Below are 18,335 nucleotides of genomic sequence, written 5' to 3'. Positions count from 1 at the left end.
TGCGATACCGAACCTCCGATACGTGCTTTGAACCCTTCGAAGCTCGCTTCGGTGTGGAAATAAACACGTGATATATGACGTCAGAAGCAGAAACTGTCTCGTTTCCTGAATGAACGACCTGACTGGTTCACAATCCAATCAGCTGATCGATCCATTCTGACAGGCTGAGACGTTTTGAATTTGAGCGCCGACATGTTATAAGTGCTCTAAACCATGGATAATTTGTGTTATTCAATAACTGCTATTGCTATTGCTATTGCTATTGCATTGTTGCTTTTGCGTATTGGATCATCATCTTTGAGTGATTCCCAGCCCCCTGTCATAATTCGACAAGCACAAACAAGACAGCCCCCCTGTCATTTATTTACATCTGGGGTCGGCTTAGCTCAGGAGGTAGAGCAGGTAGACTTGAAATCGGAATGTTGCTAGTTCAATCCGCGGCGATTGTATTGTCATAGTTTTACAAGCACACCCAAGCCAGCAACTGATGCCATATTTTCCCAGCACTCTCCTCAATAAAACAACACACATACATCAATCTTTATTTGTAAATATAACGTGTGTGTGTGTGTGTGTGTGTGTGTGTGTGTGTGTGTGTGTGTGTGTGTGTGTGTGTGTGTGTGTGTGTGTGTGTGTGTGTGTGTGTGTGTGTGTGTGTGTGTGCACATCAACTCATTTTCAAAGCAAACATACGTTAAATCCACTGCAACCTTGCACTTCGCCAGCAGAGGTCACTATCACTGAAGCTTAGAGTAACGAACCTATTTCCGAAACAATTGGCTAAACGTTTCAATGCTTCATAAAAAAAAACTTAATTTGCCATCACTACTCACCACTATGCCACTTTACAACAGTCAACATCTGTATAAAAATCTCTGTTTACATTTACACTTTGACACCTATTTATTTTTATGCTGCATCAATCTATCTGTCTATACATTAGTTATTATAACAGTTATTATTATTTTATTTTATTCTAATTACTCATGTCAGTACTGTAGTTTATTTATTTATTTATATTTTTCCTTTAGGTCTCAGCTCTCTTACTTGTGTTTCTTATACTTTCATTCTATTGCACTGTTGAAGGAGCCTGAGACAAAAGAACTTCATTGCCAGCGACTGCTTCCATAATTGTTGTGCTACATGACAATAAACAATTCTTGAACCTTGAATCTTCTCTCACCTCATCGGTCCTATCAGCTCTCCCCTGACTGGAGTCCTTCTCACTCATGACTGCAGACACAGACACGTTTTCTCTTCTTTGTCCTGTCTCTGTCCTTTCCCCTATGGCAGTGAACCCCAATTAGCGGCCCGCGGGCCAGATCCGGCCCGCAGGGGCCAAATGTCTGGCCCGCGCTGACCCAGTGGCATTCACATGTAAAAAAATAAATAAATATATATACTTTTTTTGTTTACAGACTGATGTTATTTGCATATTTAAAAAGTTAAAAACTAATGTCACATATTGTGGTATCACATTTTAAAGCTAACTAACTAAAATCTTCCTGTGTCTCTTAGAGAGGGAGGGAGAGACATATAGAGAGGGGAAGAGAGTGGATGTGAACACACACTGATCTGGATGGATGGCACCAGCCCCAATGCCCTGTTGAAGACACACTGTGCTGATGCTATTTAAGTTTTTATGTTTGGGGCTGCTGCACTGTGTGCGTGTTTGTTTGCTGGACTTTTTGTTTGCTGATGTTCCAGCGGCATTTTAATAAATTAATGGTAGGTTTTGGACAAATTTTGTTTCAAGAGAGCATTATTGTGTGACTCCTAACACAGGGTATTTTCAACTACTACTAATAATTATAGTAATGATAATTAAAGCAAAATGTGCACATAAAAATGGCGAATTAAATTTTTTTAACGATATCTCGGCCCTTGGCGTGGCATGCTTGACCAAATTTGGCCCTCTGGCAAAACTAATTGGGGAACCCTGCCCTATGGGCAGGGGCTCGGCCCAGCCCTCTGGCGCCGTGGTCATCTCAAGCAGTGCGTGCTGATAGAACCACCCCTCTGACAACAGTTTGATATGTATTTCAATGAATACACAATGATTGTTTATGCTATAGGCTACAACATTAATGCAAACAAAATAGGCTTTTATAATCCCACTGCACTGTAACATGTTTCCTCTGCGTATAACCCCCGATTGCTTTTGAAAATATTGTCATGGCACTTGGTAGCCGGCCCTTATGAATATGTGTTAGCAAAACGTCTACAGTGGTTCTGCTACTGGTAGTTTTTGAATTAAGTAATGATCTTTAAGTAATTAAGTAATTCAATTATGTAATGATCTAATGGCAAAAACAGATAATCCTGGCACTAGCACTTAAACTACAGTGAGTTGGATGGCAGAGCAGGACATCTCGTTCCTATTGTAACATGTCCTTACATTTTGTGTCTTTGAAAAATGTTGACAGCCGTGTGCTACCCTGCTCTGCGCCTGCGGAGGGCGCTGTTGACTCGCCGTGACTCCCACCCTGTTTCCCAGACAGCCGGCCCCAATCGCTGCGGGGCAGCAGACGCACTAATGCCACGTAGGTTTCAGAGCAGGCAAACGTGACGGAAACACACGGCAACAGAACACACAGTCGGGACGCGCAAAACATCACGCCATTAAAGTGGACGGGGCAGCGCAGAAAAGGAGGGCGACTTTTAATCAACGAACCCTTGTGTGTGTGTGTGTGTGCGTGTGCGTGTGTGCGCGTAAGGACCACAAAGCCATCAAAGGTGCGAGCGTGTCCCAAGTTGTGGAGAGTTTGCGGGTGAACTCACCGACAGTGGTCGGTTCTCCACTGAGGTAACACTGACACTGTTAGCCCAACTGAGCTAGTTCACTGAGGTCCACGCTCGGGTTAAAAATAGCGTCTGTGCTCACGACACCATGCTAACTCTAGTCATCGTTCACCGCGACGAGGGGCGGTTTCCGACTTTATAACACTTGGGTTTTGATCGTGTTGGTCCTCCGATTGCGGTGTAAAACAGCGCCAGGTCGGCTCGACCGCTCCTACTACTTAGTTTGGTGGCGCTAACTTTTTGCAATGCTAGCACAGGGGAGTCGCGGTGCACGTAGCTTGAAGCGCCCCGAGTCGGTCCCCGTGGGCTCCCCCATGCAGCGTGTGTTGCTCTGTATTTCCTAAACGCTGGTGTTATTTATTTATTCATCGAGAAGATCAAACAGTGGGAGTATGTATGCGTCATGCTTGACCGTCGCTGTTAGCCGCTGAGGATCATGGTGCTCTCACTGCTGTGCACCGGGTGTCTCAACGCACACGATGCTCAACCAGTGTGTTGACAATACTGAATACAAACGCTGATGGTTCAGCCGCAGCATTTCGTGGTGATCTTTGCAGGAGCGATGAGGTTTTTTGACCCCTGGGAGTAAAACATACGTGAGCCCTAACGTCACTGCTCCTTGGGTCGAGCTAATGGGGCCCAGTCATCCAGGGGTCTCTTCTTTATCCCACTCGTTGATATCTCCAGGTCTTATACACTAATGGGCCCAGTCATCCAGGGGTCTCTTCACCCTCTTATCCCCCTCGTTGGATACACTTGGCACACGCTACTCACTGTAAACTACATGCACCAGACCGTAAACAGTCTTACAGTAAGGAAAAGGTGCAAGGGGGTTAATTGTTATGTAGGCAAGGAAACTTTTCCAGTACATTACATATTTCTCAGATTTTGTTGCAGAACATTTCTCATAAGATGGATCCAATTTGTGCCATGGCTGCCAACGCGTATGGATGTTTCCAGCCCATGTGACATAAGTTTCAATTTCTGTGATGTAATATTATTGCTCCCGATCAGCAATTCGTGGCAGCTTGGACAGTTAGTTGGGCCTTCTATTGGATTTTGCTTTACGTTTCATATAAGTGAAAAGGTTAAGTCACAGTTACAACGGTTTGATAAAAAAATTACATTTATTTCTGAACCCTTACTCATCAATTGCTGATTCATGTTTAAGAAGAGGAAGTGTCAACGGCATTTTCACAGACACGGTTGTTATGGCAATGACAATGATGGAAAGGATAACAACAAACACATAACACAAACGCTCATATTTAACATAAATCAATGTTTTCATTTTCTTTCCCCCTTGGCTGTAGCGAAACCCCAGGAGCCCCAGGCCGAGGGAGGGGGGGGTGCGAGTTGGAAGAGGTCGCTGAGTGGGCTGAGTTGGATCCGGATCAGACGGGCGGGCGGGCGGGCAGCGCAGTGCCCATCCTCCACGACGAGGAGGAGACACCATGAGGCAACTGAAGGGCAAAGCCAAGAAGGAGACGTCCCGCGACAAGAAGGAGCGAAAGCAGGCCATGCAGGAGGCGCGGCAGCAGGTGGCCACGGTGGTGCTCCCCACGTTGGCCGTGGTGGTCATGATCATCGTGGTCTTCGTGTACGTGGCCACCAGGCCAGGAGACATGGAGTAGGAGGACGCCACGCCACAAGCCCCCACCCCTACCCCCACCCCTACCCCCACCCCCACCCCTCCAGAGACACGAAACCATGACTGGAGTCGGTTTCTTTCAATCAAACTCTTGAGAATGGCTGTTCTCTTCCAGCCTTCCGTCCTCACCAAATACTATCTTTCTTTCTTTCTTTCTTTTTTTCCTCTCTTCCCAACCTGATTCCCCCCCCCCTCTCCAGGAATCAGTTTCAACGACCGGCTTTTGTCTTAAGAGTGCTTTTTCTGCATGGATGAATCAAATCTACGAAGCTGTTGGGACTTTTTTGTATTTGTATTATGAGTGGCTTTTCTTTTTTTTTTTTTGTGGGGTGGATGAAACCAGGATACATTTTGTCATTGAGAATTCAGATTCATGTTGTCTTTGAGTAGCGTTTAAAAAAAAAAAAATCTCCATTCACCAAAGTGTTCAACTACAGTGTTCTAATTGTGGCAACAGTGTATGTACTTTTATTTGTTGGAAGATCCCAAAAAGTATTTTTAGCAACTGTATTGCTGATCCGTGCCCTTCCCTCTGAAGGCCTGTTCACAAGCGATTACCACTCTCATGATAATGTCTGCGGAATGTATTCAGACATAATGAATGTATTGTGAATGATTGAGTTAGGAACACAAAATAGTAATATGAAAGCGTATGCAGTCCTCTGAACATATTCAGAATCATAGACCCCCCCCCCCCCCCCCCTCCCATTACAAAAAGTATTCTGACTCATTAAGACCTACATTCTGTGTGAATGTAGATGTGAAGCACATATGAATGTGTTTGAAGTAGACAAAGCTGCCACAGAACATGATGCCACGTGTGTTTTCCATCCAAGCCCAGCATTCTCTTTCCTAAGTTATTGACGACCATGATGATTATGGAGTCACCTCATGACATCTGAGCAGATGTGAAATATGTGCCTTATACCCTTCTGAGAATGTATTTCCATTAATAAAGTGTTAGAAACAAATATTTTCCCATCAGACATTGTCTTAAACAGAGTTTTTGTTCCATATTATAAGATTTGTGATTTGATGGAGGTTGGTGACGAGTTGAGTTATTTGTTCCTGTCCGATCTTGCTTCCGACTTCTCAGTGGGTCTTTGTCAGACTTAAATAAAATAACAATTAACTGCATTTATATAGCACATTTCAAGACCGTCAACTTGCTTTACATACTGTTCACGGGGTATGATATCAACTACAGACTTTCATAACCAGTCTTTTCTTGGTATTAGAAAACATACATATCAGAAGGCTGACTCGTTCAACTTCGTGATTCAAAGCTCAGCACGGCCTGAAAACATTTGAACAGTGATTGATCCAATCAATGTTGTGTTCTGCATGTCCTGCAGACAAACTCATAGAATAAGTCACTTAAAATGCTACTGACAACCAAGATTCTATTACAAGAGTCTTCATAATTATACCTCATTATTTTAATTTGGTTTTAGACTCACTTCCTGTTTAGGAAGTATCTTTACTTGCCTAAGAACGATTTTGTAATCTGTCCAATCGAGGTTAGTTAATAACTTGGGCAAATATTCTGACAGTTTACCAACAGAGGGCGCCAGAGGATAATGTGTCTTTAACACATTCTTCGCGCTAGGCTAGGCTTGTGTTACCAGAGTTTATAGGAACAATATTTAATAGAGATTGTTTCAAGTGTTTTTTTACAAGGATCATTTGATTTGCTACTATTATCCTCAAGACACGCTTTGAAGTTGCAGAGCTACTTGGATTGAACAAAAAAAAAAGACTCATTTCAGAAATAAAACACAGTAAAGGCCGGAGGCAAGTTATCTGAACAAACATTTACCACACAAATGGAAAAAAAGTAAACATATAGAGACATTATATTTTCTTCTCAGAATGCAGTTTTAAATAGGATTTGTGTATTGCTTTTCGGAGTCCTGCTTAAACAGTTTATACACGTGTAGGCCTACCATGTTTGACAACCCTGAATTATTTGCCATCGGTGGTCGAATGGTCGAATCAGCGTTTTTTTCCCCATTGACTTCCATTATAAAAAAAATTGCTTGGTCAGCACCTGCAACAGTGGTCATTTGAAATTGACCCTGTGACACAATTTTGTTGACTTTCAAAACAAAACTCCTTGATGGGGACACCACATTTTACGCCTTTGGGGTTCTCTGAAGCGGACTTGGGATTGGTTGAATAGCGGCTCATTTGCATAATCGTATTTTCGCATAACTTGGCCATTTTTTTGTATAACTAAAACCAACACATTACCATATAGTCGGGCAGTATTAAGAATTATTTGGACCAAATTGTGGTTAATTTTGGCTTACGGGTCGGAGTTCATGGTGAGTTTTCCGGAACATTCAAGGTAGGCCTAGCAAAATCTATCCCGACGGACCTTATGGGTCCCCATTGCAAAAAGATTCAGCATGTCAAATAAGGCTCAGATACCAAGTTTCCGATTTTTGTATACAATGGGGCACGGCTCACAGCTGTATAGGTTTGACCACTAGTTCTAGTGCCCCCTAGGGGGCACTATAAGGCACTATAAGTTGTGTCCCCCATAGGGTCACAACTTTTTGGTTACCTCCGTACTTCTGGTTTACATAGGCTAATTTAATTTGACAACTCTCAGGTGTTCTAGGTTTGGGGTGGTTGATTTTAGCGTTTTTGCCACATTCACTTTCCATATGAATATAAATATTGTGGCGACCGTGGGCGTGGACGCCGGTCCCAAGTGCTGCAAATGATCCATGGAGAGTTTGGACTATTATTAGTTGGATCTTCTAGCGCCCTCCATGGTCCTGTGCAGTAGTGAGATTATGTGGGGTGCAATAATAAGTGTATATACCCAGGTGGCTGTGGAGTTGCGGAAAATCCGACACCGCCGTCGAGATGGTTAGGGTGGTGGGTTAAGGCCTTGTTGTACGGGGCCCGAGACCTGTGATCAACTCTGAAATCGGACCCCTGTGTGGTTCCATTGCCAATGCTACAATATTATAAATATTAATTAAAAAAAAAAGTCTGCACGAAATTTCGGAGTAGAAAATTATGCAAAATTGGGAGGAAGAAATGAAAATAACAATAAAATTATGGGGATTATGGGATATTATAATGAATTAACAAAAAAAGTGAAAAAAAAGGTGCCTGGACTGAATTCATTACCCTCTAGACACACTTTTGATGAATAACGTTGACATTTAGCTGTTAGCAAGTTATTAAAGGAAGGCTCTGATATCGACTGACATTTCTGCAACCCTCCCCCTTGAAGTTTAAAAAGTAAAGTAAAAACAAACTTTGTTCCAGCATGAATTATTTGCCTTGTACTCTGCACTTGAGAAGATTATGATAAAAGCATATATGAACACATTTTAATAAAATTTCTTTCTCTCCATATAATTTCTTCCCATAATAAAACTCCAAACATTCCTCATCCAGTGTTTTACTTTGAAGCTAGATCAACAATTTGACTAGTGACTCCAGGTTACTCATGAGAAAGGGGAGTTGAAAAGTGTGAATAATTCTTTTTCACCCTGTGTGTGTCAGGGCATTGCCGGAGACACGCACCAGATATTTGAGCTAATGGAATTTCATTTTTCAATTAACAGAAAATTGGCTTTAATTAAAATTGTAATAACATGAGTAACACCATTTCAATATTATCACACGGTTGATTTTTTGAAACAACAGTGATGCTGGTTGGACTTGGCTGGGACTCCGTAATACCCTATTTATTTTCAATTTGCTTTGCTTTCAGGTTGAACAAAATGACCATTTGAGGTAGGACCTTGCAGGCAGACTTTGATTGTGGTTATCTATAATCCTCCTCAGAGTTCCAAAAAGACGAGTGTGCAAATGAAAAATGTTTTGGCCAGCCCCGGTTCAAAAAAGTTAATTAAAAACTTTGGAGATATATTTCTTTGCTCACATGCTATATACAAATATGGATTGCATGTTTCAGTTAATGTGGAACTGTTAATGTTTCCTTCCTAGATATTAAAATACCTTTTTACCCCCTCTTAAAAATCTCTATTTACTTTTTAAATATTGTCGGTATAACGGTATATTTTTTTCTCTGACATCAGTAGCAGGGAACTGTACAAATGAAAGTAATCCATAAGCAGCACACAGCTCCAAACTTCTCACTTACCATGACAGCATTCCTTTTCACCAATGGAAAGCTATGACATGGAAAGTTTTACAGTGAACTACAGGTAAAGCTTAGCATATATCAACCTATTTGCTGCCTTTATTTATGCCAGAAAGTAAAGTATCGCAAAAGTATAGAAAAAGAATACAAGCAGTATCTATTTTTTAAGTGAGATAAGGGAAATCTGACCAAATAATGTAGTACAAGAAAGCATAATCTTCTAGCAGGAGGGCTGGGAGAGGTGATGATGAAATTTGATGAAATGCTTAGATCCCTCAGTCCCAAAGCAACTCGAGTACCCCATCATTCATCATACATTAGATGGCCTGTACACTGTTCATATGTTATGTGGGCCTAATGTAGTCAATTAACAAGATTAAATGAAACTACTTACACATCCCCCTCAATGCTGCATGCATACCCCTGGAGAAATGTTTTGATATATTCAGCTTTAATAATTGATAAACTACTATATTACACTGTACTAAACTGTTCCATGCTACACTACTCTACACACTACACTATTATACAATGCTATACTTAACTACACTACACTACACTACTACACTAAACGATGTACTATGCAACACTGCTCTACACACTACACTATTATACTAGCCAATACTACACTATATTCCACTACTCTATACTACACTACACTATGCTACTCTATACCACACAATACTATCCTGCTTTGCTAAACTCCTATACAATATAAATGTTGAACAGAAACATACAACTTAACAAACAATTGAAAGGAAGAAACGGGTGAATTCGTGGTTTACACAATATATTTTAAGTCAGGATCATCATTATGGAATAAAAGATAGGGCAGATATTGGTTTGAGGTTGATGAAAATACATCATGACCACATGAAATGTGTGTACGTAAAACGGGTGCGTAAATGCCAGAGCACTAATTGACACAGTGGTGTGCGTTTGTCTCCCTTCACACTTGGCAGCCTATGGTGTGGCCCCAGGCTCTCCCTTAGGTGCCATGTTAATTACAGGCGCCCGTGACTCATGTGACCAACACGCGGAGACCAGTGAGGGCCCCGGAGCTGGAGATCTATAGGTAGTTAGTTAGTTAGTGTTATAGTGAAGGGGTCGATATGGAGTTCACAGGCAGTTCATACTCATCAGTTATGGGAATGCCTGCATATAGGCTCATAATAAGCTGTGTGTGAGAATATTATACACGTTGTCAACTTAAAATAAAACCATAATACATGTATTCATAATTCCGTATTAGCAATAATATGTTATACATTAGTTATAATAATATATTCGATTATAATATATGCCATTAACTTGGAAAAACAGAGGTTTGGGAATATAATAAATAGTAAAATAAAACATAGGATAAGATGATAAAATAATACCTTGAGGAACACGTAGACAGCTATAGGTAAAAATACACACAATTCAATTACGTCTATAGTAAACTGCATTTTGGTCCTCTGCGGAATGAAAGGTTTCAAAAGATGCTTCAGAGTTCACAAGCCTGACGTACTCAGGCAATGCATCCCAAGCCTCGGAGCCCAGAGTGGCCAGGCCACAGTATAAACTCAGCTGTCTGCTCTTCTATCAGTGGATTCTCAGAAAACTACCACCATCAGGTTTTCAGAATCTCAATGTTCATCGATTGACCGAATGAAAATCTATCAAAAATAAACATACAAACTGTTATAAGTATCTGGTCGAACAACCCTGAAACACAGCTACGTGTAACCTGGATCAAGCTGCCATTTAGAGTAGGGGACTGAGCAAGGACTGGAGAATCCATATCCATTTGTAATTATTGACAAAATAAGTCTGATTAACTCTACTTGTGTGATTACAAACTTCATTCTAATCTAAGATGCTATATCTGATTTGAATCGTCATCAAGATCGCAACATCGGGTCTCATGGTCTATATAAAAAATAAATAAGATGTAGGCAATTTAAATTGTAAAGTGAGGACAACCCAAGCAACAAAGGAATTAAGACACAGACATAGTCTACATGTCTACATGTCTACACATATACAATAGTTCTGGTATTGTTTCTAAGGAAGAGATGGTGCTTCCATTTATTCATCAAGGCAGAAAGGAGAGCATTATATGTTTGCCCTATTGCTAATCGATTCATTTAAATGATTGACACGATACCCCATGGGATTTTCGATTAGTGTGCTTTAATCCAGCATATACCAGAATGGTAATTTTTTATTAAAAAAAACCATTTCTGCTATTTCTATATTTAAATAAATCATATACTATTTGTATGGATATAATTCATCCAAAAAAAAAAACGTGATCCATGTTCACGTTTGCGTTGGTCAGAAACATGCAAATGAGCTCTTCCGGCGTCCTCTCCCGTGATTCGAGATTGCCAGACCCAAGGCCCGCCCTCTACCCTGTGACGTGTCGCACGTTCTCCCTCGGATCAGGAAGAGGTTTAGCCTGCTGATATAATCTGCAAATATAAACATCGTGTGACAGGACGACCACGTCAAAAATATCGCATACAAATAAATGCACCCTTTTTTTTTTTTTTCTCCAAAGGGGCCACTCAAATAATAGACGTCCGGGGACCACCAGCCTCTCTACTGTAGCCTGCTGGGTCTTTGGAGAGCCATCTCTGGAGGACTAGTGTTCCCTGAACCGAATGACAACAGTGAGGTAAGTGACTGACTCCTCATGAAGTTTCATTCATTAAATAGGACATTTGAATGGACACTTGTCAGCTATGAAACGAGTGAACTGTTTTATTCCAAACGGGTCGTTTTTAAGAGGGTTTCAGTGCTGTCTAGCTAGGACTAGGATTGAAACATTGATACAATGGCTTCTTCATCATTGTCTTGCTACATGAATACCACGTTGAACTTTTGACTCGCATAATCAATGTGTGTTTTATATATATATATGTATCTGTATGTGGTCCTCCGATCCCCTAGGTCCACAGTGTCGCGGTTCGCTGAGCACATTGGCTGGGGACATCATCACTGAGGGTCTCCAGACAGATGCCTGGCGCAGGATGGGGAAAACGCAGCAACTAGGTAACACGTTTGCACTTTTACAGCTTCTAGGTTCTATACCTGTAGTTCCATCAGGTATCAATCTCTGTTCTGGAGACACTGGTACAGTTGTCTCTTTTTAACTTTATAGTCATTCTATTTTTGATATCAGTGGTGTAAATTTCTATTTTTATGTTTTAGCTTTTCTTATTGTCTGTGTTGTGTTGTCTGTTGTTGTGCTGTATTGTGTCTTGTGTTGTGTTCTTTTTGCTATGGACCCAGAGTCTGAAATAATAAAGAAATATATACCTCGCTGGAAGCAAACGTGCGTGTATCAGAGTGACTGGGTGGTCGTGCAATAGATCATGGACGGGTTGGTAGCTTATATGTGTGTTATGTCTTGGTTGTATGTGTTGACCATTGCCATACTGAATAATGTTACCTGGACTGCATCTACAGTTTCAGAGTCTGGTCAACATTCTGATGCATTGTTGCTTTACCTTGTTGCATTGGTCAATATTGATATTTGGCCTCATCGAAACCGCAAATTGTTAACTGCTATTCACACTAATGACTATTTACAATTCACTACAACTATTAACAGTGGTCAGAGTAAATTGTGACCATTGAGAGTCGCAGTTTGAGAGGCATTGTTCCAAGTTATTGGGTTGGACATGTAAAAGTGGCCCAGAATAAAACTATTTAAAGATACTTATTCCCTGGGTAGATTGACTCGTGGATGGGAACGGTCTATTCTTGAGAAACTTTCTAGTCCGGATACTTTTGCAGTAAAAAGCTGAAGTAGAGATAGTGAGATAGTGACATAGCAGGTTTGACGCGTCTCCTTATGTTATTTACAACTCGCTCCTCTCCTTCTGTTGATCTACCGCGTCGATTCTTTGACATTCAGAGTTCAGCAGATGTATATTTGTCCTGTACTGTTGCGTCAGTTCACCAGACTCTCACAGCACTACATTTAGTGTATCGTGGAGCTCAATATTGCAATAATGTGGAACGCACTTTTTGAGTGCTTTCAACAACTGTTTTCTCAACCATTTTTCTCAAGTGAAAAATGTGCTTGTTTGTAAAATGTTCTCATTTCTCATTTCATTTGCGCTGCTGACCCCCCCCCCCCCCCGCCTCCCCCCCCCCCTGTGTGGCACGGCAGACATGGAGGTGATGACACCGCTTATCGAGAGCCCGGTGCAGCAGGGCTCGGAGGAGAACTCGGACGAGGACCACGAACTGCTCCCTCCACCGCAGCATGAGCAGGACAACGGCCGGGGCCTCACGTAAGGGGCCCCTTGCATGGGCACGGTCTGGATCCACTTGTGGACGTGGACTTTAACACGGTTACACTGAACCGCCGCGTCCCGGCCGCGCCTCTGCCTGCTATTTCCCGACCCGTGGAATCATGTTCATGTTCATCCCTAGAGTGCATTCTCTGACCTGCTGTTAGTCATCCGAGGGTAGCTTGACCTCGGTTTTTTTTTGTTGAAACCACAGAATTTAAAGATGGAAAGATGACGAGTGTGTGCTTTCTCTTTCACAATACCAACGTACAACATGAATGCATACGTGGATACGCCTTATTGGCCTATGCCCCTGTATCAGACCAATAAAAGTCGATACACACAGATATGAAAATACGAGGTAGTACATCCAACCAGTCACTTCCCCAGCATGCGCATACATTTACAGACTCTCATCTTTCACCTGACCTGTATCTCTTCTGAGATGTTTTGATATCTACTCATGGGCTACTACTTCCATGCTGTGTTTATGGTTGGATTGATCGTGTTATCAGTTGACTGTTGAAATACGGGAATACGCGTAACTTGTTATATCTCTGAGATAGTGTGCACTCCCAAAAAGATTGTATAGTAGCCGTTTTCCAACAGAAATGGGTTGTAGTTCAACAGTTATATCATTTGTAGGTTGTTACTGGGTGGTTTGATCCCCAATGTCCACACCTTAACCTACGAAAGTGTCTGCCAAGTGATTGTAAACCTACAATCCTGGAGTTACTGTTTCGATTCCAGCCAAGAGTAGCAATTGTCAGTAGTAAACACCAGGGAAGGTAAACAACAGTACTTGTACTTGCTTCAAAGTACAAAGGTGAATTTATTTGTTTATTAAAACTGCTTCACGTTATTTCATTGGCATAAATGATTGTGTGTGTGTAGGGGAGGTTTATGTGAGATATTTAAACTCCCTTTGTTTTAAGGTAACAACTAGTGTTAATGCAGGATCAGTGTGCTTACTGACTGGACAACTCATCAAGTCATGTTCACCCAGATTGGGTTTTCAGAGAGAAGCGAATGAGCTACAAGTCTGAGCCAAAGGAATGTTCACATACAACGTGGAGATACAATTCTTCACGTGAATCAACAGAGAAGAGATGAAGTGATACGCTCATAAACATATGGGCTACTGTTATCGTTGTTGGTCATTAAAACCAGGGCCCATCCACTGTCCACAATGGGTGTGGAGCTCAGGGCTCACTGGCTGTGAGTTCTGGATGATTGCAGAATGGCCGGTAGTATTCCACCGTGTCCTCAAACCTCGCCTCTCCGCTGAAGATTTAATTGAATGGATAAATTAAGTCATTCATATTCGGTTTATTGAATTGCAATTATTACAGCCAGTCTGACTCGCACAGGGCAGCTTTCTTTGTCCCAGTTTGTCCCTGTTGATGCCATTGTAAATTGTAATAATACAATTTCCAAATTTGAAAAAAGAAGGCAGTTGGAAAGACACGCACACACACAGACAGACAGACAGACAGACAGACAGACAGACAGTGGCGGTTTTAGGCACGGGCGAAGCGGGCAGTTTACATTACATGGGGGGCGGCACGAGCACACAAGAAAAAAAAAAATCTGCACAGCGAAGCGGTTTTCTAATATCGATCACATCACTGAGTGGGGAATTGGCATATTGGCACCCCCCCACCCCCCAACAACTCTCAACAACTCTCGCCCGGGGCGTAATTCAATGTAGAACCGCTACTGCACACAAACACACACATCCCTTTTCCTTGTTTCCCTGATGAATGTTTCTTTTTGTATGGACATCAGCCCAGTGCGTTGATTGCTGTGGTCTTCTTGTGTTGTGCTCTAGGTTCAGCCAGGCACTCATCCACCTGCTGAAGGGGAACCTGGGCACGGGCCTGCTAGGCCTGCCCCTGGCCGTTCACAATGCGGGCATAATTGTAAGTGTCCCTTCGCATCTCCGTCACACACTTATAGGCTGGCGTTCTCAGAAGGACCACCTGGTGGGCAAAATTATGATTTTGACTAATTGTTAATTACTGTTATAACTCTGCTGTACTTTCTACTCTGACTACCAAATTTCCTCTTTCTGATTAATAAAGTAGATATTATCTTATTAAGCATGCAACGAAACCCAAATGAGCATGACAATCACAGACCCGCACACACACGTGCACGCACACACATGCACATAGCCGTCAGGATTGACAATGGCAGCATTATTCATACTTTGAAATCATAATTAGACCAAACCAGTGTGTAATGTTTTGCTTTTTTGTGGAAGCTTGAAAGTGATTTCATTTTCATTAGCTGACTGAAAGAAGTTGTTCTATTACTATGAACATGACACTAAAGATGACCCAACAACTATCTTTGAACCTGTTTAGTGACTGCATATTGTGAAAGGTATCGACGACTTGCTACATTTGCCATGAACAGCCAATGTTCTCGATGAAAATTTAATTAAAAATATCTGCAATGATGAAGAACAGCAAACCATCTGCCTGAAGGTTTTGGTATTGAAAGCATCTGCAGACTTTGATAAATATAGCATCGTAGCTACCACTTCTTTAATTAGAGTAGAGTGCCATTGCTGCAATTCAATTGTATTGAATTTTATGTTGTTATTATATTATTAACAATGGCAAAGCTGTCTGTACTACTGTCTGCAATACAATACAATATCAGTGACCATTAACCCGAAGTGCAGTCCTTTTGTGAAACAAAGACTTGGACATAACTCATTGGTCGCAATGTTTTCATTGTCAATGGGATTGGTCCAATCCTGTCAAAACATTCTGTCTACAACAACAACAATAACAACAATCATGTCTAAGGAGATGGATTAGATACATTTGGCACCAAGCATTGAGGATAAAAGGCACTTCCCTTGCATTAGACAATGTCACCATCTTGAGCAACCAAGCAAGTCACTGCATCGTGATGTGGCATTTATCAAACGGATTAGAGAAGTTTGAAAATTACAAAGAAGAAGCTAGCAAGATAGCCACATCCTTTGAGGTTAACCATGAGGTTATTACAAGTCATGTCCACCTGGAACTAGCTGTTGGTGTTATTCCTTACATTGAATTCGGGTGCTTCTTTGACCAGTTTTGATCAGCAGTAAACACACCCTGAATGATGTCGATAGCCTTAAATGTGATTTTGAGCAGCTCTTATTTTATTCTTCAGCATTCTCATGGTGAAATCCAGTTTTCTGTTTTTACCATAGAAGGCTAAAATATTGATTGTTCAGATTGTTTGGTTTAGCTCAACATTTCCAGGGGAAAAGAAATGCAGCTGTCATTCATACCAGGGCCTTCCCTATTATCTATTATGAATATAGAATTCAGAAATAACAAGGAAGTGGAGAGATGTAGCTGCACGGCCCCTGGGGTCCAAAGAGAGACACCGTTCAAATAGTTTGGGACTTGAGAATGTAGTTTCAGACTTGCAACAGTGCTTTCTTTTGAAAAAAAAACGACTGAACAAGTCGACATAGAGCTGATGCAGACAGACATTGTGATGTGGGTCGTTTTCCAGATTCCTCACCCTGTAGAGAAAGGCAGATTGTGGTTGTTTTGGATTTAATCGACCGGATAGAATCTGTTGTTGGGGCCCAGTTATGTTTTGACCATAAATTGACAGAAAGTAGTCAGAAAGTATTAACAAATTAACAACATTGAAGAGAGACGAGTCTGAGAAGATTTACTGTACTTACAGTTTCTCATATGGTCAAAGACTACAGATGCTCCAAGCATCAAAAACAAATTCACACCCCTGTAGTGTAAATAATCATAATTGTTATTCATAAAATGGAGATGAGAACACTTTGCTCGACCTTAAAACCAGGAAAAGACTGCAAACAACAATCTTTAAAAGTTGAATAAAAAACACAAGTGTTATGCAAGGCACATTATTGTTATCTGTCTGTCTTATTTTCCACCTCATTTGACACACATAACTCATAACAGTTTTCATGATGTCTACACCCAAACCAAAGCCAACACGTCCAGCCTGGTCCTGTGCAGTGTGGCAACCGTTGCAGTGTAATTAAATAATCGAATCTAATTTAATTTAATTTTGGCAAAGCAAACTGCATAGAGCTCGACAGGTTGGTAGGGGTTGAGTCTGAGGAGAACAGGTCAGCTGAGCTCTGACATGGTAACATGTTTCAGGGTCAGAGCAAAGGTTGGCTGTGCTGAGCTTAACTTTTAGCTTTCTATTAGTGCACATCAGAGTAGCCTCGCTACCATCTACCAATGAGCCTAGACATAAACACTCTAGTTTCGTTACAGTAGTACACGTTTGTGTACATAGTGATTAAATAATAATAATAAGTGATTAAATAGTGATTCAATAATTAATAATTAAGTAAATGATGGCATGGTAGCTGAGCTACCTATCAATGCAAGTGTTTGAGTGACCAGCCGGCCAAGATAACACCAACAGAACGACGATGAATATGGAATGGTGCATGAATATTCAGCGGTATCATTTCTTTTTTTAAACTCTCAAGCATTGTCATTCATTATCCTCTGTTTGGGAACACTGTTAAAATATTCAAGGCAGTTCTGCGCTAAGAGTTTGACTAATTGACTAAAGTTTCAGTTCTTATTGAATATTTGTATTAAGCTGGGGAAATTTGCCCTTTATGAATTATGCACGGAACATTTTAGCCCATTGGCAGTATTATTAAGCATTCAGTGTGGGTAAATATAACGTATACTCAACAAGACAAATGCTCTAATTTTGAAACACTCAAGTGCACAAGGAATGCCACTGAGAACACACACATCTGTAATTAGGCATTCTGCTCAGTGTGTGGTTTTATAAATTGGATTTATTGTTTTTAATCACTGTTCCAGTTTGGTGGAAGTTAGCGTAAGGTTCAACACACACACACACACACACACACACACCTCTAGCTATAGCTCTATAAATCTGACAACGCGGGACTGATGAGGGGGGCAGTAAAGTCCATTTATTTTAAACTCAAGGGTTGTGGACCAAAACCACTTCCATTCCTCCCCTGTGCCGGTGCAGCCAGCTGGTTCTCGATGACACACATGTGGTGTGCACGCCATATTGACCCAGATGAGCCCGATCAAACCTAAAGTTTGTATCTGTCGTCACATAGTTATTGTTGTCAATAGGCATGTCTTGCAGAGTATGACATGAAAGGCGCCTGTATTTCGCGTCATAGTTCATGTCCATCTAAACTGTCCGGCTTGATCAAGAAAGAGAACATAATTCCACGCCTCCGAAAGTCCCCAAATTGTGGTGTGGACTCAGACTCAAGCTGCATGCATTGGCATTTCAGTGGTGCCAATGGTGTGCTGAGAGGACAGCTCTCTTAAGGGTCTGAAGTAGCAGAAAGTGGAGGCAGCGACTTGAAAAGATGAATAGCTTGCTGCAAGAATCCGCCGATGTGTCGTACATGTCCAAACTGTCCACAAGTTCTGGGTAGTATTGG

At 41.4% G+C, this 18,335-nt stretch overlaps 2 protein-coding genes across 3 annotated transcripts in view; both read left to right on the top strand.

Moving 5' to 3' along the window:
- Positions 1-2,541: 2,541 nt before the first annotated feature.
- smco4 (single-pass membrane protein with coiled-coil domains 4) lies at positions 2,542-5,502 on the top strand. Of its 2 annotated transcripts, none has more exons than XM_084466863.1 (2): positions 2,542-2,736; positions 4,116-5,502. In XM_084466863.1, exon 2 carries the CDS (start codon positions 4,257-4,259, stop codon positions 4,434-4,436), a length of 180 nt encoding a protein of 59 aa, XP_084322989.1. In that variant the 5' UTR covers positions 2,542-2,736; positions 4,116-4,256; the 3' UTR covers positions 4,437-5,502. The 2 variants fall into 2 exon arrangements, with proteins under 2 accessions (XP_084322989.1, XP_084322988.1); XM_084466862.1 differs by having other exon boundaries at positions 2,542-2,806.
- Positions 5,503-11,025: 5,523 nt separating this feature from the next.
- Positions 11,026-18,335, top strand: part of slc36a4 (solute carrier family 36 member 4) — a gene marked incomplete at its 3' end in the record, with an annotated part of 92,649 nt that continues 85,339 nt past the window's right edge. Inside the window, exons 1-4 of the mRNA XM_084466440.1 lie at positions 11,026-11,250; positions 11,526-11,627; positions 12,754-12,877; positions 14,709-14,799. Of these exons, the coding sequence (XP_084322566.1) occupies positions 11,606-11,627; positions 12,754-12,877; positions 14,709-14,799 (237 nt within the window). The 5' untranslated portion in view covers positions 11,026-11,250; positions 11,526-11,605. The remainder of the gene's footprint in view (positions 11,251-11,525; positions 11,628-12,753; positions 12,878-14,708; positions 14,800-18,335) is intronic.

The sequence above is a fragment of the Micromesistius poutassou genome (genome assembly GCF_964030765.1).
Source record: "Micromesistius poutassou genome assembly, chromosome: 4".
In the NCBI taxonomy this organism is placed as follows: Eukaryota; Metazoa; Chordata; class Actinopteri; order Gadiformes; family Gadidae; genus Micromesistius; species Micromesistius poutassou.
Note: the sequence above shows the minus strand (reverse complement) of the source record. Positions and strands in the feature narration are given on the sequence as shown.